Here is a 14,395-nt window from a genome sequence, read left to right on the forward strand (position 1 = left end):
ATTTTTATCTCATTAATTATTTTGAAGAAGGTTGTTTAACACTTTTGGTGTGGGACAAGTAAGAATACCAAGTAAAAGTCACTAGTACTTGGTTCTAGTGGTTTAATTTAATATATAGAAAAAAAATTAAATTGAAGCACTATCGGATGGTTTTTCCTAAAGTATCACTTTATACTTTAGTTACTTGTAGAAGAGTTTTGCCACTTAGTACAATATTGATTTGAATGATATTGTGGATGTTGGCAATATCGCGCACAAGGGAAGCATGGACAAATGCTTTTGTGTTTAATGCATTCTGCGCTCCATATTAAGCACTTACGTTAACACTAAACACCACATTCGTAGCTCACACTTTCAATAATTCAGAGATACGTGGACTTTGTTATACTCCTCAGGAAATACATTTGTTTTATACTAGTAGCAGACTGATAACAAAAATTTATGTCTGGTTTAGGGATATCTGGCTTTGACTTTAAATCTCAAGATAAAAAAAGGGAGGATCCTCTGACCAGACTAAGTGTTAATATCTGGTTGACTGCCCAACAGCTGTAATTTGGAATTTCTATCCGTGTTAATTCGCACGCTAACTTTGTATGAGATAGTACTTATGGCGCCATCTTTTGGCTTAAAGGCGAACTTGTGTTCGTATGTGGATGACCACACTAGTGAGTAGTGCAAATATAAGTAGTAATTGGAACAGCATTCTAGAAGCAAAGTATCACTGGGCTTTTTACGGTTTTCGAATATTTCTCAGTAGTAGCACGGGCATTGTTCATAATTTATAAAATTTCGTAATTGAAAAACCATTTCGAGGAATAGACTTACTAATCATTATGGACTAATTAAAAATTTAAAATATTTATTATTTATTGATATTTCGTTAAAATACGGTTGACCTTACTTGTCCTTAAAATTGCGTCATAAAAGGAGGTATACATTAGGATCGTTGCCTCATGTTTCAAAAATTAAAAAGTTTTGAATCAAACCGACAACTGTCAAGTATAAATGTCATGTCAGTTTGTTTCGGTTTTGTTTACAAAAAATACAAAGTTTCAAATTCCAAGTTTTTTCTGCATAAAGTGAAAATGGAATACAGAAAGTGCTTTGTTCCAAGTTGCAGCAGTAATTGTAAAAATAGTCCAAACAAAATCTTCGTTCGCAATAGGGAAGACTTACGATAGAAGTGGTGTCGAGAAGCTGGTGCGAAATATTACAAAGTTTATACTATGTATTGTCGCGAAGATCATTTTAATGTAAGTATCACAGAAGTAATATACTCCTCTGATATTGTCAGTCCCATTATTGTCCATATCATATGTTAAATTACGTTTTATCACAGGTTTTATTGTGTACAGCCTATATTACGGTTATTTTCATTGACAGTTCTATTCAGACAGCTATTATTGACAGTTGTACTTTTTTAATGCAACCACACTATGGCACAGATACTATCGTTCTGTCCATAAGATGACGTCACCCATATCAAAAAGTGGAAAATCTTAAAAAATATTTTTGAAGTGGTTTCTGATCCTTTTATCAAAATATTCAAATTAGTTTCTTTAAATGTAGTGGAGTGCCTGGAGCATTCAAAACCGTAAAACCTCGGATTAGAGTTACAGTGAATGAATTAATATGATCGATGTGGGATATTGTTTTTTAAACTATAAATTGCAATGTTTACCCAAAAATTTTTTGTGCACTCCATTTTTTTTATTGTTTAAACAAATTATTATAAAAAATTAATGTTTGACCATATATTTTCACTTTAAACAGTATTTTTTTTTATTTATATGTTAACTGCCTCGTTGGTCGAGTGGTCGCAAGTGCGACTGCCGAACAAGGGGTCTCGGGTTCGATTCCCGGGTCGGGCAAAGTATTACTGGGCTTTTTTCGGATTTTCGAAAATTTTCTCAGTGGTAGCACGGAGTCTGGAATTGTGTCCAGGATATGGCAATAGGCTCACCCTATTACATGGGACTTTAACACAAAATGGTGAAAAGTGGGTGTACATTGTATAGCGGCATTACGTGCCGTAATGTGCACCTCTGCCTACCCCTTCGGGGATAAAAGGCGTGACGTTGTGTGTGTGTGTGTGTGTGTGTGTGTTATATGTTAAATCTTACCTGAGTAGACATATAGGAACATTTTTCCAAGATACCTGTGTATAAAAATAGCAGTATCTCGAACAGGTAGAAAAACGTGGAGGGGAGAGCGGAGCGACAGCTGCTATGTACAATGGAACTTCTTGGCCAGTTTAATTATAAATGAAACGCACTCTATTGTGTACATTGAAAAAAATACGGTAATTAATTATGACTAATGAAAAGAAAAAAAAATATTTGTACAAAATCTGTTTATTTAAATATATTACATTGTTGTCTACATCAAATATTTTCTTCTACTTCATCTATCTGTATAATAGGTGAAGTATTGGAACAACTATTTCCGCTGCACTGTAAACATGATACACTGCAGTATAAACTACACTCGCGAGCAACCAAATCGACTCAACCTACATGTGCATTGTGCGCATTCGAAGATGTTTTCTTAAAAATATACTGAATTGTTTTTAAAAACCGATATACCATTAGAAAGCTTACATCTTCAGCTTTATATTGGTACCATTATTATAAAAATTGTATCAGTACTTTTTAAAATATTTAACTTAATTCAGCGGACTAGAGTATTTGCTCACTACGACTCCAACAAGTTATAACACAAACTACCCCTATAAAACCTCCACATTAAGGTTAACTTTATCTGTGGCTTATCGAAAGTTAATCGTACACATCTCCGCAAAAACGCTTCATATTATTTCCAAAGATTTTGAATACGACACCAGAAGAAGCCGCTCAAGTCGTTGCTCTACTGGAACAAGGACTAAGTCAGCGAAGAGTTGCTGCTCATCTGAGTTTGAGCCAATCTGCAGTATCAAGAGGGTACAGGTAGTATCAAGATACTAGTGCCTTCAATCGAAGACCAAGAATAAGCCGCCACCGGTCCACCTCGGAGAGAGACGACCGTTTTATTATTTCAACTTCACTACGAAATCGTCACTTAACCGGTGTCGATGTTCAACAGGAACTCAGAAGAGTTCGAAGAGTGGCTGTCAGCGAGTGGACAGTACGGAGATGGTTGAAGGAAGCCAATCTCACCCCTAAACGGCCTACCACAGGCCCGAAATTGACGACCCGCCATCGGCAAGCGCGCATTCAATTTGCCCGAGAACACCTCGATTGGAGCATGTAGGTTGAGTCGATTTGGTTGCTCGCGAGTGTAGTTTATACTGCAGTGTATCATGTTTACAGTGCAGCGGAAATAGTTGTTCCAATACTTCACCTATTGTACAGATAGATGAAGTAGAAGAAAATATTTGATGTAGACAACAATGTAATATATTTAAATAAACAGATTTTGTACAAATATTTTTTTTCTTTTCATTACTCATAATTAATTACCGTATTTTTTTCAATGTACACAATAGAGTGCGTTTCATTTATAATTAAACTGGCCAAGAAGTTCCATTGTACATAGCAGCTGTCGCTCCGCTCTCCCTCCACGTTTTTCTACCTGTTCGAGATACTGCTATTTTTATACACAGGTATCTTGGAAAAATGTTCCTATATGTCTACTCAGGTAAGATTTAACATATAAATAAAAAAAAATACTGTTTAAAGTGAAAATATATGGTCAAACATTAATCTATTATATAAAAATAAGTCGGGTTTTCCTTCCTGACGCTATAACTCCAGAACGCACGAACCGATTTCCATGGTTTTGCATTCGTTGGAAAGGTCTCGGGCTCCGTGAGGTTTATAGCAAAAAAAAACGGGAAAACTTCAAGAGAAAAGCAGGAAAACGGGAAGACCATTGGTGGCGATACGGAGTTCGCCAGGTTTGCTAGTTTTTTATAATAATTTGTTTAAACAATAAAAAAAATGGAGTGCACAAAAAATTTTTGGGTAAACATTGCAATTTATAGTTTAAAAAACAATATCCCACATCGATCATATTAATTCATTCACTGTAACTCTAATCCGAGGTGAAAACCCCCAGGCGCTCCACTAATGGTCTATATTATCAAAAAATTCAATAAAAACACAAGGTAATTTTTTTTGAACAATGCCCATTGTGCCCAGTATATGGCAATAGGCTCACCCCCTATCAAATGGGACTTATAACACAAAAGGTGAAAAGTGGGTGTACATTGTAAAGCGGCATTACGTGCCGTAATGTGCACCTCTGCCTACCCTTCAGGGATAAAAGGCATGACGTTGCTTTCTAGAAGCCAATAATATGTCAATTATTAAACCCAGAATCTTGCTTTTACAACAAACAAAGTCCACAGATCTCCCACACTTAACACACACATTAGAGCACGCATATCATGTCCCCTCGTCCTCTAGGTGGTAGGCATGGAGGTGAGGGCGCACCCGGCGGACGGTGGCGCGTGGAGGGCGAAGCGCCCCACGGAGACTCCGCCCCCGATCCCAGCCGCCGCCCCCGCCCCGCAGCGAGCGGTGAGGCCGCATGTTACCGTTCATATTGTTCAAACCATTTATGATTCTGATTAATGGTGGAGTTTCTTTGGAAGTGTAACACTTGATTGTAGCTTTCTGCTTTAAACGTCATGTGACAAATAAGTAAAAAGAGATACGTGGGAGACATAGACGTCTTTTGGTATGTTTTAGAATATTACAGTATAAAAGAAACTATTAATTCTTCACAATATTATTCCGACATCTTTTTACATTTGCCAGCCAAGATTTGTGCCCCTAGCCTTACTTTGTTATACAATATTTTCTGTTTAGTTCAGTCTTTATTCTAACATTTAAGTTCTATTCATTCTAGAGTTCAGTACAGTTTCTGGTGTTATACTACAAACTGTGGACTAAATGGACCATTAAAGGAACTCCACCATTACCCCCTTCTATTTATAATATTTAAATTACATTATTTACATATTTAATTATTATTTTTCCTTTATTAACTAAAAAATCACGGTTTATTCACGTAAATTATATTAATGGAGGAAAGCTCTACAAGTTTCGAGTCACAGAGGGACTCTTCATTATGCACGACGTCGCTGCGTATGCGCACGCTGCTTTCTCCATTAATTTACGTGAATAAACCCTGATTTTTTAGTTAATTTACTCACGATAGTTATTATATAATTTATTTTTTCCTTTATGTATCTATTATAATATGTATGTTTAACATTATTAAATGTATCTTGTTCGTCCGTAGTTAGGGCAAGTGACCCGGTTGTGGCCACCGACCCCTTTGTGGCCATTTGGACCTTCAAATATTTATAACTAAGGCATGGACAAATAAATTACTCTGTGATGTACAGTATTTAAAATATTGAATATTGGAGACACTGATACCGTTGGCAGCTTTGATGTGTCAAACTTCACTTCGATGCAACAAGTCATTCTTTTTAGTTGAGGGTGAAATTGTTAAGATCTTAACAAAAAGGCTAAGGCGAGCGGATGAGGATTTGGTTTTTATTTTTTAAATCTTTGCTTATTGTTTGGATGTTTATGTTAATACTACATGAAGAATATATTGTCTAACTGAAACTAAAGTTATTTTGTTGCCATATGTTTCTGAAGTGAGGTTAATAGAAGGTGGCCACTAATGGAGACAAAATTAGGAAATTTCTCCATCTTTGGCCACATGGCTGGCCAAAACTAGTGTACATAGACACCCAATTTCTTCCCCTTTATTTTATCATGGCTTTTTTCCTTGGCTTTACATATCAACAAATACATATTTTTCATTTTCATAGATGCAATAAATTGCCTTCACACAAAGGGGAGGTCAGTTTATTTTGCAGCTTTTACCAACGTCATATAAATGTTGTTCTCTTTATTTGTAAGTTAAATTCAAGTGAAATAATAATATTTCATATTTTCCAAACTAAATAAAAACCATTGTTTGTAAATTTAATTAATAAATTTTGATTACTTTTATTGTATTTTTTGATGGCCAAAACTGGCACACGACCGTGGCCACAAATGGCACGAATCTGGCCAAAAATGGCACAAACTCCCTTTTTTTTTCTTTCTTATACAGTTATTTTTCTATTGGACGTTCTTTAAAAAAAGGGTTTTCTTAGGCAAGATTAATACATGTTAAATGACTTTTTACAAGAAATATGTTCGTGATAACAAAAACTATAACTTAAGAAAGCTTCAAAGTCGACAAAATTCTTAAAGTGGCCACAACCGGGTCACTTACGATAGTGTATGGTAGATAGTCTGTTGCATCACATTCCAAGCTTAGCATTATTGTGTAGCTCAATTATTGTTTGCTCAAAATACTTAGGGCCCTCGCTCACGGCGACTTTTTGTAGCGTGTCCACGACAGTATATCTACTAACGCATGTTACTTTTGTTTGCACTTTACGACTGTATCCATGCAGAAGTGCGACAGCGTCACTACAAAAAGTCGCCGTGGGTGAGGACCCTTAATTATACTATGGGTATCAGTTCAGTTTCTACTGAATTATTCTCAAAAGTTTGTTAATATTTTGATAACCATTGTTTTGACAATACTTCCAATCGCTTAAAAGTATGTGTTCGGAAACGTCCGAACGAACATAAAACCTTACGTATAAATACTTTTTGTTTGCTGGCTGGCGACGGGAAAAGTGACGGCATCAAAGGGAGGATCGCGACTCGCCACTTTCGCCCGAGCAGCTGTACAAGCATCACATGCGCGCGTCGCGCGCATAAAAATTATTCTTTTGTTTTCTTTTCCTCATATTTTTCTCATATATTTTTATAATCCGTTGTATAAATATACCAGTACCTATTATACAGCCCAAGTATTTCTTTTCTTAACAGTATGATTTTATGATTGTTTAAAGCGAAAAGAATTTGATACCCATAAAATATTTACATAGAATAAAACTGCTTGCATTTGCTTTTTATATTTTGTTACTTTTCTATTTAAATAAATCTTTTATTTTACACACGAAAAGCAGTTTTATTTTAACGTTCATTTTACTAATATTTTGCTCGAACTGGTAAGTATTTTTAATTTTCTATCTATTCAGAATCTGTAGCCAAAGACCATTTAGCGCTTGTCTACTTGTAGAATAGAAAACGTAATTGTATGGAATTGACTTAAATTTTGACACTCGGCAGTATTATGTCCCATACTTTATAAGGGGGGAAAATCATCCAATGTCTTCTCTCGCCAGGACGAGGCGAAAGAGAGTGTCAGATTCTACCCCTTCCTACTCCTGCTTTTCGAGCCAGAGCCCCGGTAAACCTACTAGCCGCAGCTCGTGTTATCTCTTATAATATATTGAGTTTTCTACTCTTTCTGTAGACAAGCATTAAAGTGGCATTTGGCTAGAGGCTCTGATAGATTATTAATCAAATACATACAAGACATTGACATTATCAATATTTCCTTATTAAATGTTTATTTTTATGATATTTCTATAATATACCGACCATCATCTTCAAATCACATAGTACCTCAACTGAAGAACCAGCTTTAAACTAGAAATTTTCACATCTTAAACTTTAAACTTTTGAAATAAAGTCGAAAATCGACTACCTGCATTTTCACACACACACCGCCTTACAAAACCCGCATAGCAACACGGCATGACGTCTGTTTGCAGCACGAGGCCGAGCAGGTGCAGTCGATATACCTGGACACGGAGATCCCGCAGCAGTCGCGAGTGCTCGTCGCCGACTTCGCGGAGAAGAGGACTGACAGACCTGCTCCTACTAAACATTCACCGGTGAATATTGTATACTTATATTAACATTAATAGCCCACGAGAGTCACACCATGGATCAAATACAAAGAGATGTCACAACTGGATTTCCCTTAAAAAAAATGTTTTATGAAAGAACCGGTTAACGAGCAGACGTATCACCTGATGGTAAGCAATCGCCGCCGCCCATGGACACTTCAAACACCAGAGGCGTTACAAGTGCGTTGCCGGTTTTTTTGGGGGTTAGGAATTTAATGGTTGTTGTTCTGGAATCGGGGATTGGGAAGATTGGGAAAGGGTAATCGGGCCTCCGATAACCTCACTCACACAACGAAACACAACGCAAGCGTTGTTTCACGTCGGTTTTCTGTGAGGCCGTGGTATCACTCCTGTCGAGCCGGCCCATTCGTGCCGAAAAGTACACTACACTACATAATGGAAGTGCTATTTTCTATTACTTATTATCATTGGGCAGGGCCGATTTTTTGTGTCACAGTGCACAACCACATTATGGCATCTTCTTTTTGCACTAGTACTTGATAAAAATAAAACTTATGAGTATACAAAAAAAGTTTCTTTGGGAAAGTTGTTTGTAATCATGAGTACAATCACGTGTTCAAATATCGTTCACTAATTACCAGTCACCCTATATATGGAAATGTTATAATCCTCAGATGGTGGTGAGCGGCAAGATGACACTATCTCTGATACAAGACGCGCCGCGGGACACGCCTGAGAGGGACCAAGGTACGATTACAATACAACTTGAATCTTTAGACATTTCTAACATCTCTTTCATAATATTCGTAACTAGCTACTCGCCCCAGCTTCGCATGGGTGCAATGGAAACACTCTATCTATTAAAAAAACGCATCAAAACCCGTTGCGTAGTTTTAAATATTTAAGCATACAAAAGGGATATAGGGACTGAGGAAGCGACTTTGTTTTATACTATGTAGTGATAGTTCTTGAATAGAATATTTAAAAAATATACCTAATATAATTTTAGAGTCGACAGTTGACGACTTCACAACGGCTAGTGCTGTCACGCAGAACGCTGAGGTAATGTAGCAGAATATATTTTTAATGATTAGCTAAAAATCGAAAATATAAAAGGCATCAATTATCACGCGATACTCATACTGGACGTCGCCGCGTCTGCGCTCGCTGCTCACGATTTAGTCCCTCTGTAATTCGAAACTAGTAGAGCTTCTTCATTAATAATACGTGAATAAACCGGAATTTTTAGTTAATTTACGGCGCATTCCAATAAACTACCGATCGGTAAATTTGCTTACGAGCCGTAGAATTTTGACACATTTTGTATGGAGCTTATGTCAAAATTCTACGGTTCGTAAGCAAATTTACCGATCGGTAGTTTATTGGAATGCGCCGTTAGTATATCTCACGATGGTAATTATAAAAAATCCATATTTTTTTTTAATCAATTTACAGAAAGAAGGCGAATCAGAAGAAGAGATCGAGGAAGAGATTGAGATAGAAGAGATAGAGGAAGAAGTTGAAGAAGAGGAGGAGGAGGAAGAAGCAGTAGAAGTAGACCAAAAGGACAAGAAGACAGAGTGAAGTACTGATAGATATACATTGATTAATATACTCGTACTTAGAGTTATGTTTTGTGATCTTGTGTAAACCATTTTTAACCTTACGCTGTTGAAATTTAAGTTTATTATTGATTGCATCTTTGAAATTAGGAATATAACTTTGTAAAATGCTTGTTTTAAACTAAAACTGGAGCAATGGAAAATGGAATTGCATAAAATTCTAATGGTTTGATAAAGGTCACAAAATATAAACTCATTATAAAAAGTGTAACTATTTTGTTTATGGTATGCAATTAATTATCTGTGTACTTATTGTCTATGCTTCTCTTCCTAGTCTATGTTGTTGAGGATGTACATTTTGTTCTGTTGATCTATTGTCGCATTGTTTTATGCTTTCTACGTATTATTACTGTTATTCTGTGTAATAGTTTTTTACAGTGTGATTAGATGTATCTACTGAGAATTGTATTATGCGCAGGAGTTTATCCTAGAGCCCATCGTGCAGATTTTTTCATTAAGTTGTAATAGTATTACTTATTTTAATTGTAGTTTGTCATTGCATAGATCATCGGCAGTAATTTACATATTTTTTCCTCTAAAATTGATGTCAACAGAAAGTCTTACTAGGGCTTAAAAGATGAACGAAAATTAGTATTACCAGCGCAAAAATCACCTCTAATATCAAGCAACTGTTCTAAAGGAGTATCTAATCACACTAATGTTATCATTGGTTATTTATTAATAAATAATACGAATTTATAAATTAACTAGCTTCCGCCCGCGACTCCGTCCGCGCGGATGTCGGTCTTCGCGTGGAAGTTTTATTTCTCCATTTTGAGTAACTCTGACAATGACATCTTATAATTATCTGTTGGACCCAAATACGGCGAGGCCCATAATAATTAAGGAGATCCCTCTATTGAGCTACTGCTGTTGAGCTCGCGTTCTGTAGAATAAAACTGAAAAATAAGGATTTTTTTTCTACGTATTTTTCCAGGATAAAGAGTATCCCATTTTATGCTCAGGATAGTAAGATATAATTATACCAAGTTTCATCGAAATCGAACCGTTAGTTTTCATGTGATGCCTGAACATACAGACAGACAGACAGACAAAAAAAATTTAATCACATATTTAGGTTTGGTATCGATCCAGTAACACCCCTTGCTATTTATTCTTTCAATATTTTCAATGTACAGAATTGAACCTTCTACAGATTTTATTATAATATTTTTGATTTTCCACGACAGTACCGAAGCGCTCGGCCCATACCCAACCAAATGAGTGTAACGAAACCATAGCGCGATCTATTTCGATCCCAACGCCAAAGACAACTCGGATTATTGATCTATACTCCGTTCGGGAATTTTCTTTGTACTAAAAGTTTAATTATATTGATATTATTTTTTTCATACCTTTTTACTATTTATTTACTTTTTTTCGATGAATTAAAACAATAACATGAACCGAAGTCGTGTAACGATCGACATAGAATTATCTATACTCCGTTAGAGCATTATCTTTGTACTAAATGTTTTATTATATTGATATTATTTTTTTCATACCTTTTTACTATTTATTTACTTTTTTTCGATAAATTAAAACAATAACATGAACCGAAGTCGTGTAACGATCGACATAGAATTATTTATAAATAATTTATTTCTTATTTTTATTTTTTGATTTTTGAAATAAAAATATATCTATGTCCTTTCTAAGGTTCTAAACTATATCTGTACCAAATTTCAACCAAATCCGTCAAATAGTTGCGGAGATTAATGGTATAAGCATAGAATGTTCGACGTGATTCTTTAATTTGACATAACTTTTTTATTTATGAACCGATTGACATGAAACAAACACTAAATGTAAATTTAAGCATCCCACAATATATTCGTGAAAACCGCATCCAACTCGGATCAGCCGTTTCTGAGATTAGCGCGCACAGACGAACAGACAAACAGACAAACAGACAAACAGACAAACAGACAAAAAAAAAGTTAATTACATTTTTGGGTTCGACATCGACATAACAATAACCCCTGCTATTTTTTTTATTTTTATTTTCAATGTACAGACAGCACTTTTCTACGATTTTATTATATGTATAGATATATTGATTCTGAGTGTTCAATGATTTGTGCCAAATATTCCTTCGGGCTTCTTCCAATTTATTTACTCGACGTCTTCATACGTTCGTTATGTCCTTCCAAGTCTGTGTATTAGCCAAATTTTAATTCAAATTCTTAGATAAATTAATCAATTTACGTATTAAATATATCTTACTCTTTATAAATTACACAGCCGTGCAAAAAAACTGCATCAAGTTGTTACAAAATTTTTAGCCAAATTTCTTTATAAAATTATATATTTTTTCGTAAATTATTGTATAAAAATTTAATGAATGATGACATTAATTTTTAAGTTTTATTTTTCAAAATTAATTGATGTCCTATTGGCTCAATGATTGTTTAGTGTGATAATGAAATTTGAATATCGAAGCTCAATTTACTGTGCAGTTTTTTTGGCCAGTATGTTTACTAGTGAAGCCCCAATTAATCTATGTCTCCTAAATATTGGGTGATTAGTATAATAGAATAAATAAATAAAATATGTATTAAATAATAAAAATTTTGCACCAGTGTGAACATTATACTAGTTATAATTATGCATTTAAGATATATCGTGACAGTTTTCTTTTTATTTTTTTATTAAACTTTTATTTTGTTTATTTGAAATGAGAATAGAACTGGATATAGGTTTGTGAACTATAACAATTTGAATACTTGAATTTTGAACTAGGGAGGTTTAATATTTTCCACATAGGTTGCCAGTTAAAAAAAGGACTTATGTGTAAGGTATAAAATCGGTGTTACTCATTTCAGTATTAAAATCAGTACTATAATATTTTAACATTTAAATGTAGCATTTTGTTATGTTATTGCTTAAACTGTTTTTTAGTTTGTAAGCAAGGATGTAGCCGGGAGGGTAAATCTTGTAATAAGTAGTTATTGAATCATCTATTTGCTGACTTTTAATCAACATACATGATGGTAGGAAAGGAGTATGTACTAAAATAAAGTCATCGAAAATTGTAAAACTTCCCCTTTTGGTTACACCCCTGGTTGTAAGATAATAAAAATAACTCAAAAAATATTTTGGTTTTATTGTATCATTCTTCATTACTCTTGGATCCTAATCTTTTTTCCATCCGAAATTACTTAAACCCTTTTACCGGCTGTATTACTAGTTCAGTACAGTAAAGTACTATTTCCAAGTTCATCATCATCATCATCAGCCGAGAGACGTCCACTGCTGAACAAAGGCCAACCCCCTTAGTCCTCCATGTAGAACGACAAGTCGCCACAAGTCCAAGTTCAATTCAAAACATTAAAATACTTGCTTAAGTAATTGTTTAGCACTAGCAAGTAATTTTAATTTATAAGTACATTAAGTATTTATTTAGATGGCGTTGCGAACTCGACATCAATGACAAGGATTGGCCGCAAAAAGCTTTACACAGAGACTAGTGGAAGGAAGGTAGGGAGGCCTTTGACCTGCAGTGAGATGATCATGGCTGAAAACTAAAACTAAAAAACGAGAAGTAAAAAAGATGAGTATATTCACCAGTTTTATTGTTGTTCTTAAATAATTAAATAACAAATATTGATTGTATTTACATTCTACTATCTTGAAGCTGACTTGAGATGGTTGGATGTCTAGTTAGAACCTGAAACAGAAAAAAAGAATTCTTGTTTATAACATTGTAAAGTTAGGTGATAATTAGAGTAACTAGAGGACTGACTGACAGACAAACCTTTTTTAATATTATAATATTTACTTTGACATTCTAAAGTGCCTTACCGGTCTATTTTTTTATTGAAATTTATCAGCACATCTTTTATTTTCCTTACATACATAAAACCTTTCTCTTAACAATAACAAACCCAATAAAAAAGGAATTAGCGAGAGATTGTTCTCAAGATTTGTGGTTAGCAACACATTTAGTAATGAATTTTTATACTAAGTATTTATAAAACTAGGCAATATCAATACAAACAATCTTATAACATTGCTTGCGTGCAAATGCAACTACCTAACAAGAGGGTGACTGTTTGATTCTAAGGTTGAACATAGTGAGTTGTGGCATAATGTCTTATTAATTTATTAACTCTCCATGAGTATGATGGTTGTTATTATATTTACAACAGCAATAAGTAACATGCAAACAAACAAAATAGTAATTCTATAAAATGAATACAAAGTAGGTACCTGTAGTGAAGTTCTTAAGTTCCTCTATATCTTTTACCATGGTCCAGTCATATTTGACTGATCTTGCCGACTGAGTGGCATGTGGTACAGGTGGGAAGAACGACCAGCCTTCATCAATCGCAGTCTTCTTTACTACAGCCGCGGCACCCAGGATCACGGCGGCAGGGACGGCGATGATACCGGATCTCAACCAGGCACTGAGAATACTGCCTGAGACTGCTCCTCCCAAGAAATAGTTCAACTTATCGTTCTTTCCTCTTATGTTCTGTGCTGTGTTTGCGGTCACAGTGAATCCAGCCGCCATTCCCACCATTGGGCCTAGAAACCAAGCAAACCTGCCTGCTGTACCCACAAAACCCTTGGGATGAGAAAACATCAGGACATCCATTGATGCCAAAGCCGTGCCAGCCAGGGCAGCATATTTAGATAGAGCAAATGTCTTCATAAAAATGTCCTGCCCCTCGGGCGTGTCGTAGTATTCGTATTTAAATAACTGGCTCATCTTTACAACTTTTAATGCTTTTCGCAAAGTAGTTACACAACACACAGTGTGTGAAGTGTCAAAGTCAAATAAAGAATTAGAGTAGAGATGCGACAGACTTAATTTGCTAGTGTTATTTTAGTCAGTTTATGAATTTAAAAACAAATACCTAGTCTTGTCTTAAAATATTTATAATGAACAAAATTTAAAATTATGTTTCTTTAATATTATCAAATTATCAACCTATTTCGATACTTGAAATCACTGCCGTTAATCTGAATTGAGCTTTATTGGTAATTAATGAAAAATCATAGTAACCTTTTCAAATAAATAGATACA

The 14,395-nt window shown here is 34.9% G+C and overlaps 2 protein-coding genes across 12 annotated transcripts in view; one reads left to right on the forward strand and one right to left on the reverse strand.

Moving 5' to 3' along the window:
- The window catches only part of LOC118265760 (muscle M-line assembly protein unc-89), a 37,865-nt gene extending 28,439 nt beyond the window's left edge, over window positions 1-9,426 (forward strand). For 9 of the 11 annotated variants that reach the window (XM_050695110.1, XM_050695117.1, XM_050695115.1 and 6 more), the window contains 5 exons: window positions 4,407-4,520; window positions 7,643-7,765; window positions 8,416-8,488; window positions 8,751-8,803; window positions 9,197-9,426. In XM_050695110.1, the coding sequence (XP_050551067.1) occupies window positions 4,407-4,520; window positions 7,643-7,765; window positions 8,416-8,488; window positions 8,751-8,803; window positions 9,197-9,325 (492 nt within the window). In that variant the 3' untranslated portion in view covers window positions 9,326-9,426. The remainder of the gene's footprint in view (window positions 1-4,406; window positions 4,521-7,642; window positions 7,766-8,415; window positions 8,489-8,750; window positions 8,804-9,196) is intronic. The other 2 variants (XM_050695114.1, XM_050695113.1) reach the window with 1 other exon arrangement.
- Window positions 9,427-12,921: 3,495 nt separating this feature from the next.
- Window positions 12,922-14,154, reverse strand: LOC118265937 (NADH dehydrogenase [ubiquinone] 1 alpha subcomplex subunit 11). Its single transcript, XM_035579230.2, has 2 exons — window positions 13,576-14,154; window positions 12,922-13,033 (listed from the first exon to the last, which is right to left on the reverse strand). The coding sequence occupies exons 1-2, from the start codon at window positions 14,075-14,077 to the stop codon at window positions 13,023-13,025; spliced, it is 513 nt and encodes a 170-aa protein (XP_035435123.1). The 5' UTR covers window positions 14,078-14,154; the 3' UTR covers window positions 12,922-13,022.
- Between the last annotated feature and the right edge of the window lie 241 nt (window positions 14,155-14,395).

This window comes from Spodoptera frugiperda, chromosome 7 (assembly GCF_023101765.2).
Source record: "Spodoptera frugiperda isolate SF20-4 chromosome 7, AGI-APGP_CSIRO_Sfru_2.0, whole genome shotgun sequence".
Taxonomy (NCBI): Eukaryota; Metazoa; Arthropoda; class Insecta; order Lepidoptera; family Noctuidae; genus Spodoptera; species Spodoptera frugiperda.